The 12,253-nt window shown below is 37.0% G+C and overlaps 1 protein-coding gene across 1 annotated transcript in view; it reads right to left on the reverse strand.

The window, feature by feature from the left end:
- Positions 1-12,253, reverse strand: part of cntn1a (contactin 1a) — a 97,830-nt gene that overhangs the window by 31,768 nt on the left and 53,809 nt on the right. Inside the window, exons 2-5 of the mRNA XM_062992964.1 lie at positions 12,120-12,244; positions 8,453-8,488; positions 4,709-4,835; positions 34-215 (exon numbers count right to left, since the gene is read on the reverse strand). Coding sequence (XP_062849034.1) covers positions 34-215; positions 4,709-4,835; positions 8,453-8,488; positions 12,120-12,174 — 400 coding nt within the window. The 5' untranslated portion in view covers positions 12,175-12,244. The remainder of the gene's footprint in view (positions 1-33; positions 216-4,708; positions 4,836-8,452; positions 8,489-12,119; positions 12,245-12,253) is intronic.

Below are 12,253 nucleotides of genomic sequence, written 5' to 3' on the forward strand. Positions count from 1 at the left end.
ATAGTGGGTCTTGGATCTGTCACTGTCACTCACATCCAAACAGGACAGAAGCCTCTTGGCTGATGATGGTGCCATACTTGTTGGTTGCCAGGCAGGAGTAGTTTCCAGTATGGTTGCTTTTATCAGGGTTGTTAATTAAAAGGTTTCCCCCCACCAGCCTGTAGTGGTCATTGCTTCCCTCATGGAACTCAATCTCTTTCTTATTCCGCATCCACCTGCAAACAGGAAAACAAATGGTACACTACATAGAGAAGATGGACTGAAACATACACCTGTTAGGTGCATGTTATAGTCTATAGACATTTCATAAACCTCCATAAGTTCATAAATATCTGCTGTGTCACCAATTAACATTTATCAATGTTGATTATTCATGTGATGGTGTTGAATGTTGGTGACATTCGTGTTAGTATAATTAACGCTGGCTTGACTGCACCTAATACAAAGCACAAAGCAGAAACTGGTATTCTGCCACAATTGGTAAAAATAACTCAAACTCCTGTTACCTTACAGCATGTCAAAAAATAAAATTTTCAAATGCAACAACTAAAAGAAAACTAGTCTCATAAATAATAAACTGCTAACACACAGGTGACATGATCAACAGTCAAGCAGGCTTACTTTATCATGGGCTTAAAGGCTGCCATTCTGGAAAAAGATTACGGTACCAAAATCAGCATTCTGAAGCTCAACTGAAGTTTGATCACATAAACCAAAAAAAAAAAAAAGCAGCGGTGGTTTTTGACATCCAGACGAATCTTCTCTACACAACAGTGATAGCTCGAGTTTACCTCGCAACCTTAGCAAACGCTTCTTAATGATCATAACCACATGAGCTCAAGAGTACTTCAAAAACCCTTGTCAGTAACACATTCATTGCTTACAAATGAAAGCTGAAACTTTAATACGCAAAGCAGAAACCACATGAGTATAACATCCAGAAAAATCACTGACTGCTCATTTTAGAAAAATTTATGCAAAGTAGAAATATGTGATGTGGTTCAACAAGTCCACCTCTTGAATTGTTTTGGAAATTAATTAACATTGTGTTTTTCAGATCAAAGAGGAAAAGAACCATTTTGTAACTAACATAAATGTTAAAAGCCAGCACCTTTCATAGGATGGGGGTGTCTTAGAGCTAATACCATTGTCAATCTTTACAAATGTAATTAATGCTGAGGGGTTCATATGCATTTTTGGGGCAGCATATAATGCCAACTAGCAAGAGTGGTAGCCTAGCGGGTAGAGCTTTGGGCTATCAACTGGAAGATTGGTGGTTCAAATCCAGGCTCTGCTGAGCATCCACTGTTGGGTCCTTAAACAAGACCCTTAACCCTCTCTGCTCCAGGGGCGCCATAAGTTGGCTGACCCTGCGCTCTGACCCCAGCTTCCAAACAAGCTGGGATATGCGAAGAAAGAATTTCATTGTACGGTACACCTGTATATATATAAATATATATTAGGGCTGTCGAAGTTAACGCGATAATAACGCATTAACGCGATCTCAATTTAACGCAATTTTAAAAAATAGTGCCGTTAACGCAAATTCTATACAGGAAAAATTTACCTATATAGGCAGTGAGTGCCATGTAGAATTACATCACGAAGACCCGCATTGTTATGTTTTGTACTTAACCACGAAATACAAATGACACTAGTTATGTGGAGAACGTGTTGTCTTTATTGCTTAATCCACAACTTGGAGCATCACACTTAAACATAACACGCCGTTACCCGCCGGTCACCTGATACACATATCAGCTCAGTGACGTACAGTGGTAACGTGATACGCAGATCACGTAAATGATATATATCACACGCATGATAATAATAAGCTTTTTTCTCTCTTAATTTTCCCTGACAAGTGAAAAACTAAATATAGCAACCTTAACATTATGAGGAAGAATTTCAAAGATATTCCTTTGCAATACTTTATCATTTCAAGAATATGATACAGACTGACCAACACTATTAAGCCAAATCAGCACTGAAAATTTACTTTACTTTTAATAGCCTTCTACAATGCTGGTGCTTCTTAAAACTGAATATTTTCTTTTAAACAGAAGTGTTATTTAAATTGTTTTCCAACAAAGTCCGCCCAATTTGGCGGATAACCGCCCAATCTGGCAACACTGGAACGCATTGTTATTATTATTGCGTTAACTTCGACAGCCCTAATAAAAACGTATTCTGATATCCAGTTAGCAGCGTAGGGTTTATATAGCAGCAGGTAGAATACGGTGAGAATAAGGTGCAAAAACAATGCAATATTGTGCAAAGATGCAAGTAATATAGTCACTAGTATGAGTTGTCAGAACCCAGGGAACAAGACTGTGTTGATTGTGAATGAGTTTTTGTGTATGTTAGTGTATGTACACCGATCAGCCATAACATTAAAACCACCTCCTTTAAAAAAAAAAGAAAAAAAGAAAAAAAGGCGATTAATCGCGATTAACTACATGAAATTCTGAGATTAATCGTGATTAAAAATTTTAATCGTTTGACAGCCCTAATATATATATATATATATATATATATATATACAGTATATACTGTATATGACAAATAAAGTGTATCATCTTCTTCTTCTATCCTCTTCTTGCTATGGTCAGATGAGTCTACATTTCAGATTGTTTTAAGAAACAACAGATGTAAACTTATCCATGCCAAGGACAAAAATGCCCATCCAAGCCAACATCTGTCATAGTATGGGTTGAATCAGTGCCCACACCATAACTGACTTGCATATTTTCGAAGGTACCATGGTTCCATGCTAGTCCATGGTTATTTCAGCTAGAAAATGCCCGATTTCATTCTGCATGCACTACAGCAGCATGGCTTCATGTAAACAGATTGTGTATGCTTGACTGGCCAGCCTGCAGTCCAGATCTGTCTCCTATTAAAAATGTGTGGCACATCATGAAAAGGAGAATCAGACATGGTGACCAAGGACTGTTAAGCAGCTGACATTAAGCAAGAATGTGTAAAAAGTACACTTGCAAAACTGCAACATTTAGTGTCCTCAGTTTCCAAACCATTAAAATTCTCATTAATAAGTAATGTGATGGAACACAGTGCTAAACATGCCTCTGTCCCAACTTTCTTTGAGTGTACTGCAGATATCAAATTCAAAAGTTGGTTATATTTACAAAATACAATTGATTGTATAAGACTATAATATAATAATAATGTATATAATAATAAGACTGGAAAACTTTTTTGTATTTGTAACTGATATTTCACAAGTTCTAAAATGCATTTTCTAAAATGTCCCAATGAGTACATATATATTCCTCAAAAAGTTTGTGCACTTTTTAAAACACTATTTATTAGGAATTTAAAAAACAAATTGCATCACATTTCTACAGTCATTGTCCGATGCATTTTTCCCGGCATTGTACCATCAGCAAAACATGTTTTTGGTTGAGTGCGTAGCCACTGATGCACTGCTGCTTTACATCATCATCACATGAAAATCTTCTTTCCCTTAAAGCTTCTTTGAGTGTCCAAAAAGGTGGAAATCAGATGGCGCTAAATCCAGACTATAAGGGGACTCTCTCAGTCTTTCAGACACGACTAATTACTACTTCTTTTTGCAGATCCCTCGTATATAGTGCATTTTCCTGTATTTATATAATGAGAAATTAGAAGCCCAGTTTAGTGGATTTTCGGATATGGCACCAGTCTGTTACACAAGCACACCACCACTGAAATCCATTTAAATCTCAGCAGTGCTATCGGCAGGATAGTGGCAGAACGATTAATCATCTGACAGAGGATGGCTAAAATCTGGCGATTGATTAATGCCATGCCCAGGTTTTTACCCAACACCCTAGCAAAACTGGACCTGTCGTAACCCTTAACACGATAAAGCCGTTGATGTAAATTAAATAAAAAAAATAAAGACCTTAAAAAGTTCTTCAACTGTCTTTATTACAAGTGCATTTAAATGTTTGGCTTTAAGTGCATGTAAACATGTTGACATGTAAACATGTCTGAACCTGATTTTTTTCAGTTAATGCAGTGAATGTAAACCCACTCAGTGCTGTGTTTATATAATTTGCATAAACTCAGAGTTTCTGTACTGTTATTACTTAATATCTCACCATCTGTTCTGGCAAGTGATACTCTACCCTGCAGATGCTCTTGTGGAGATGCCAGCTAGACAGGAAATAAGCTGAAAATAGGAAAACTACTTCTACAAATGGCCTCTGGCATTTAGGGCAGGTTGGAATAGAACGATGGTAACAGTGAGGTGATGGAGGGGAAAATTGAATTATGGAGGGAAGGCAGGTAGGAAAGGCAGAGTTATAGTCAGCGATTAATCTGAGGTGTAGAGAGTATAAAACCCCTCAAGGAAACAGAGTAAAAGAGAGCAGATGACAGTAGAGAGTCAAGGCCTATAGCTGACGAATAAGATGAATAAGCAGTCATGGAAGCCACTGAGAGAAATGGATGAGATGAATCACGAAGACCTTTTAGAAAGCAACACTATTGCAGAATGATGGAGTATAGAATTTTCAGATCTAGCCAGCACAGATTCCCCCTCTAGCTAATAATTTAACATGCAGTAATGTTGAATTTGAAATTTCAAGACCAAAACACTAAAGAACGATTGTGAATAGTATTGGATGCAATGTAGATGCATTTATTTGCAAGCTACCTATGAGACTAAAGCTCAGCATGAACAGTTAGGAGCATATGTTACTTGTATGTAGCAGGTGGGCTGGCTCGAGCTCGGCAGCTCATAATTATCTGGTCTTCCTGAGACTCTTCAGGGTAGATGGTGTCAACGGGCTGCTCCTCAAACACAGGTCCATATCCTGAGGATTCATCTGAAACAGAGCCAAACATGCCAGAGAAACAATCATACCTTACTTAACCAAACCAGGTATTTTATAATAAATCAATAAGCCACGAGAGGCCGTGCGTTACTGTGATTTTAGCACGGGGATGACGTTTTTGGCACGACGCGAAGCGGAGTGCCTAAAACTTCTTTCCCCGTGCTAAAATCATAACAGTAATGCACGGTCTCGAGTGGCTTATTGCTTTTATAAAACGGCGGTCAACAAAAAATATAATAAATACAACAATGTTTAATTCATAAATGTATTTATTGTGTATAAACTTACAATAAAGCATTCTTCCGCGACGCAAAATAGTTCGATTAACAGTGTTGCTAGGCAACATGAGGGCGAAAATAACATTAATTTTTTCTATTCAGTGGCGTATTAATATGGAATGATGTGAGGTGGTCATAGGTGTGCGTTTATCGGGGATTTTACAACGGCTTCGAACGCGGCTCAGCCAATCAGATTTTAGGACCGGAACTATCCGTTTTATAATTAAATTTTTACATTGATGATGAGGATTATAATATGGAAACACAGCATGGATTTCAATAGGTTATAATGATTACAGGCACTATATATCCATTTTAAATTAAATCTGCAACATGTTTAATAAACATAAAAAGCCTGACTACTTTCTGAAATCATTTTGTCTATATACAGTATATTTCAGAAAATCCCACCACTGACAACTGATCACACATTCAAACCCAGTCAAGGAAATTAATATGAACAGCTTTCACTGTCTACAAAATCTATCATTAATGATCATTAGTTGTTTTCACATAAACAGCTAGCATCATTTCTAAAACTACACCATATGAATTTTCGGCTTCAGTCAGTCTGCCAATTGTATTAGTGACATGTTAAGCAAATTAGCCTCAGTGAGCCACTGGAGAGCCAAACATCAAACTCCAGCCGTCACTCTGTCTGACACAAACAAGATGATGAATAAGTAATGGGCCAAAATGTCTTCTGCAATTAATTTCTGATCCTGTGTGTGTGTGTGTGTGTGTGTGTGTGTGCACATATGCTTCATATAGAATGTATTTTAATAGAAATAATAGTACATTTAAATGCTCAAAAACATAGGACAACATTTAATGAGCCATAAAACAAAAAGACACAGTTGAATGCTAAACTTCACTTTTTCTTACACCAAAATTTGTCATGTATTATTTTATTTTAGTTCATTGGAAAACAGGTGCAGGTATTTCAAACATATTCTGCAAAGTATGCAGGCATAAAAATAACCATTACATAATGTTATTATTTGGCATATGTATATATACTGTTTTTTTGTTGCAATTACACATTAGTAAAAGGACAGCAGTTTTTTTTACAAAACTATTAGCTATACTCATTATTTTTACATAAATAGTCTTCCCTGCATTTTAAGCAGCTGTTTGAAGCAGTTAAATAAAAAATCTACTGACAGACATGGGAATGGAACATTGGTAGCATTAACAGGAATACATACAGTGCCACTTAATCTTAACCATATATCAAGTAAAGTATCGCAGTTCACCTAGAAATATATTCTAGGACAAAGACAAGCCAGATTAAATCTGTCAACAGTTTAAGGCTCTGAGCAAACCACAGTGAAAATTACGAGTTATAACTATTCCTGGCCACATCTGGTCATCTGTTACACTGCAAAATGTGTGATGTAAAGAAATGCTGATTTTACATTATTTTAATTACAAAAAAGGTCATTTATAAAGAAATGTGTAAAGAAACAATGTACTAATGTACTAACTGTACACCCCGGCACCGAAAACAAGTGTTTTAATCCCTGTAATGTATGGGGAAAACAGATTAGTGAAAGTGTGTTATCTATTTTTCTCTGCTTTACCCAGATCTGAGTACATAAAACACACAAAAAATCAAAACAAGTTATAGATCATTTAAATTAGAACTGCTAAGCCCATATTAAAATATTCTACTACAATCATTGTCTTTCTTTTTAGCTCTGGTTTCAGAATAATTCATTAAAATAATGCGCCACCTGAGCGGCTGCTATTTGGTAACTTTTTTATGATGGCACTCATCTGCTAAATAAGAACATGATTTACGTTAAAATTGTCCCTGAAAAAAATGAATACAAATTTAAATAGTTACATAGTAAACATTTTTTTTTTAATTGTTGTTCATGGTATACATATAGCCCTCGCTTCATTGTACTCTTACTGATTCACTACCATTATCTTGGTCTGAGTCACAGTAGATTCAGTGCTACCTGAAAACAATGCTAAAGTTGCTTCCAGAAGCAGTTTGAAACTTGGTAGTGAGCTTACAAACTGATGAGAGATATTTTTATGCTATACACACTTCAGCACCTTTTTCTTAGTCTTGTTTTGTAAGCTACTACTTGTTTAAAGTTGCTAATCCTCCTATGTGTTTTGCTTGACTTAAAAGAGGGCAACTCTAGTAGGGCAGAAATTTAATATTAATTTTTTATTATTTTATTAATTTCCACAAATTGCTTTATCTTTATCGAGGTTGCTTTGGATCCAGCACCACCTGGAAACACTGGGTGCAGAGAAGAAAAATGCAAGTAAAGGACCATTAATTCAACTCTAATTAGAACTTGTAGATCATTAGAACTTGTATCATCTGAGCTTTATTCTAGTTAGGACTGTGGTGAAGACATCTGTAAATGCCATAAATGTAAGTGACTATATACTCAAACACCATTAAATATTTAACTAACAGTCTAACTTGCTGTATGTATATTTTTGACCCAGGTATATTTTTGGAAACAATGAGAAGTTTTGTGTGTTTTATTCTTTCACAGAAAAAGAACAGTTACGACAATCTATAATTTAAACGTCAGCTGAACAGCCATTACTTCAAGCCTTTGTTAATGGACCGTCGCACTTCACACAAACTAGTCAATGACAGTAACATATAATAACTACCCACATTATTCTGACACGTTCTGCAGAGTGAACACTGCAATAATACAAGCATTACCATCTCATCTCATAGCTCCTCAGGATTCAAAGCTGAATGCTAAAATCTGAATGCTAAACGCCTTGCTGTCAAAGAACATGCAATCCTATTAAAGCTTTGATGGAAAATGCAAATACAAAGTCTGAAATCAAAATGGTTGGTAAAATTATCATTCACTCTTCATATTGAGCTCTTTTCTGACTCTTTTCTAACTGAGAGAACAAAAGCTTTTCTGTATGCCGATAGTCTTTCAGTCTGTTGAACATGAATCATGGCCAAGCGACAAACATCCTTCTTTCTGTTGCCTCCCATTGCAGTGGCATTGGATCCTTATATAAAAGCTGTAGATTTATTTCAGATCAGATTCAGATCAGATTTGTTGTTTGATAGTTAAAGAGCTACAAGAATCTGTAGTAATGCTTTACCGGCACTCACAATCTTGCTAATTGGTCAAGTGCAATCAATTTTTCATACTGTTTGACTGCTTGTTGTGTTTGCTGGTACCACATTGACTGAAATAATTTTCTGGCTGGCACCAACTTCACAAAAACTTAGAATGGAAGGAACCACTTAACTGAAAGTGTGTGGATTTTAAAAGCAATATACTATAAATAAAGCTATTAGGAGAAAATATCAATATTACTCACCAAAGACTGACTGAGGTTCACCATAGGTAACAGCAGCTGAAAGAAGAAAAAAAATAGCAATAAAATAACGTCTGTGTTTTATAAGAGGAAAAAGCTTTGGGCTAAAACTAGAAATGTGAAGTAGTGTAGTGGAACTTACACTTCTATGTAACCACAAAACGTGCTTGCAAAAAGGTTTTCAGATTTAAGTTACAAATGCATCCACAGATTGCATTTTAAAAACCACACAATCCTAACATGGTCCAGTTTATTCTTTAATTTAATGTATTTACTCATACCGGCCATAATATTATAAGCTGTTAGATCAGCTCCGACCCATCAAGACATGGACTCCACAAGCAATTTGATGGAGTTATGTGGTATCTGGTACTATGACTTTACCAGCAGTTCCTTTAACCTTTGGACGTTGTGGTATTGATCATCCCACAGTGCATCCTGGTGCCATCTGTTCTATGGGTAAATGATACAGACATGGCTGCCCACATCTTAAACAAACAGGTTTTGCCTAACATTGTCCTTGTTCCAATAGCTACATGTCCAATAAAACTGTTTTCAATGTTGGACAGGAATTAGCATGGGCACTTTTACTGGCCCACCAGCATTTAAATGTTCTGCAACTTAAACCAGAGTAGCCCTTCTGTTGGTCTGTATCCATTGCCATAGCCTTCATGTCCCCTGGTATAAAAAAGTCTTGGCCGCCCAATAACCAGTCAGCATGTCTTTTCCCTCCTCAGATCACTGTCAATGGGTACAATGGGGATATAGGCAATCACCGCAGTTACAGTTGAACATTAATCCTTTTTTTAGAATAGCTTTCGAGAGTGTAAAGTAGGAATTAAAATGTTGCCTATTTAACTCAAACAGGATGACTTGAGAAGCAAAAAAGATCCCTCAGAACCCTCAGAACCAGTCGGGACTTGCAATGCACAAGCAGAAACCCAACCACACCAACTGGTGCACTCTATGGATAACATGGAGTTACAGATATGGTTTAATCCAGATAAGTAATGTCACTCCACCTCCGGGTCAATCCGCTTTCCCAAGACAGTTCTGTTGCAAGGCCCATAACTCCACAACACGGGATGAGTTCCCAAAAAGCTGTAGTATGTTGCCATCTCACACCAGTGGAAGACCAGACAAGACAGAGCGACCCAGTATTACGGTTTCAAAGAAAAGCAGGTGTGCAAACAAAGCAGCTGCCAAGTATGAAATGGAGAGACCCTGATTAAGAAAAACCTCCACCTGAAGAAAATTATCGCTTACAGGGCACAAGTGATTGACAAACAAGAGAAACTGAGCCGATAATCATCTGCTTCTCCATGCCCCCTCTGTCAGCCAAAATGGCAATGCAAAAAGGACACGGCTCTTAACATGGCACATAGCCACACTCATTCAGCAGCTGCCACATTACATTAGCAGTCATTAGATGTCAGTTAACCCGATAACCAACAATCTAAACGCGTCCCATCAAATTATATCTGAGTTCTATATCAACTCACATTTGCTTTATTTAATGAAAAAAAAAAACACTTTAACATTGTGAACATGATAGCAATGTAAAACAGTAAGTTGAACTTAAAACACTGTAAGCTAAACAGTTCAGCTTTTAGAATGTAGTTCGGAACGATTTGTTTCAGAATGTAGAGTGTCAAAATGTAAATGTGTATTCGGATTAAGCACTCACTAAACACACTAATGAATTGACATGCATTCAGTATATTAAAGCTTTCCCTGACAACATAAGTGTATTTAAAGATGATAATCACACTGCCATCTTTCTACTGGGACATGATGCAAAATATCCACATCTAGCGGCTATGTATCTATAGTACAATTCAGTGTTTCCAATTAGCCTGGTGGCATGTTTTTGGACTGTGGGAGGAAACCGGAGCACCCGGAGGAAACTCACGCGGACACGGGGAGAACATGCAAACTCCGCACAGAAAGGACCCGGACCGTCCCACCTGGGGATCGAACCCAGGACCTTCTTGCTGTGAGGTGACCGTGCTCCCCACTAAGCCACCGTGCCACCCAAAATATCCACATCATTTTTGTGAATAAAATAAGAAAGTTACCCATCCACAAATACAGATTTTGTACATGCAGTCAAACTTCATAGTGACACAAAACAGCTTCACTGTTGGTAATTTAAATAATGTAAGTATGCTGCATAATGCTACACTGGGGGCGGGTGCAGCATGACTGTGCTGTTACTCGTTAAAGATCTTTAGCTTCACTTCCAACTGGAATCAAGCGTCAGACATTTTTAACCAACAGCATTAATCAAACAATGACTTCTTTGCCGGTTATTGGCTAACCAGACAATCATTTATACCTCCAGGGCATTTTCTGTCTGGTATGAAATTGCTGCTCCCTATCATCTCTCCATTGAGTAATGTGAGGAGGCAGCTCTGTTTTAATCTGGATTTAATTAAGCTAGGCTTTAATACAAGGAACCAAATGCTGTGATAAAGTAGAATATGAAACAGAGAGGGTATGTGGCGGTGGGAAAGCACTGTAAAAATTCAATTTCAATTAGCAATTTGGCCTGACTTAGCATTTACCTATAAATAACCTTACTTACTACCTTAAAAATATTACATATCCTATCAATAGATCCGAAATTAAAGAAGTGTTATAGTAGTGTACAAGTGTGTTAGTAAAGCAAAATTAACATATTAGTTAAAGGCTGCTGTTTTTAGATGTCCCCTAGCAGGCTGCAGTACAATTTTGCTGCTACTGTCTAAGCTACTTTTTCCACAATCAGCTGGACTAGCCTTCCTTAGCCACCCTACACCCAAGACCAAAGGTATGTGGACACCCCCTCTAATTATTGAGTGCTGGTGTTTCAGCCACACAACTATATTAAATAAATTTTATGTGCTACCAAATTACAATTGGGGCAAAGGTTTTGGTAAGCCCCTATGCTGCTTCACCATTACTGTAACCCCAGTGCATAAAGTGAGGTCCAAAAAGACAAGGTTTAATGAACTTCATGTGAGTGAACATCAGTTGTTGACACAGCCCTGACCTCAACCAAACTGAAAACTTCTGAGATAAACTAAAAAACTGCTTATGAGCCAGGCATTCTAATCCAACATTACTCTCTGAACTCACAAACCTTTTTTGGATTTAATGAGCAGAAATTTCAACAGACTTACTTCGTAATCTTGTGAAAAGCCTATTGAAAAATAAAGGCTGTTAAAGTTTGCTCTCACTTTCCGTATCTATGTTAATGTGCATGGTTTTGGAATGGGATGTCCATTAGAATAGAATGGTGTGTACATACTTTTGGCCATACAGTTGGCCATATAAAAAAATGGGGCGGGGGCGGGGATAAACAAGTTTTATAATTTTGTGCAAATGGTTAGCAAATCTTAATAAAAAATAAGTAAACAAATTCTGCACATATTTAACAGACAGTTATTTTTTATTTATTAAATGTTATGTCCTGAAAAAGTTTATTACAATACTTTTTATTTTCCAACATGCATAAAATTATAAACAGCAGTAACATTTGCAAACAGTGCTATATCTTGATCCCTGTTAGAGATGTTTTTTCACTTAAAACAACAACAAAGAAACAGAAAATTTAACCAGGAATGTCGAAAGTATGTAAATGTGTGTACAGAGCTAAAAGAAGATTTGGGAATCACTGAATACTTACGATTAGAGGTAAGCATGAGGGAGAAAGCAAACAGGAGTGAGGTGAGCTGATGCATGGTTCTGGGGTGAAGGAGCTCCAGAAATATGGTTTACACCGGAATCTGTAGCGACATTAGCAGGTATTCCCTAAAAAAA

The sequence above is a fragment of the Trichomycterus rosablanca genome, chromosome 1, assembly GCF_030014385.1.
Source record: "Trichomycterus rosablanca isolate fTriRos1 chromosome 1, fTriRos1.hap1, whole genome shotgun sequence".
NCBI classification, from domain to species: Eukaryota; Metazoa; Chordata; class Actinopteri; order Siluriformes; family Trichomycteridae; genus Trichomycterus; species Trichomycterus rosablanca.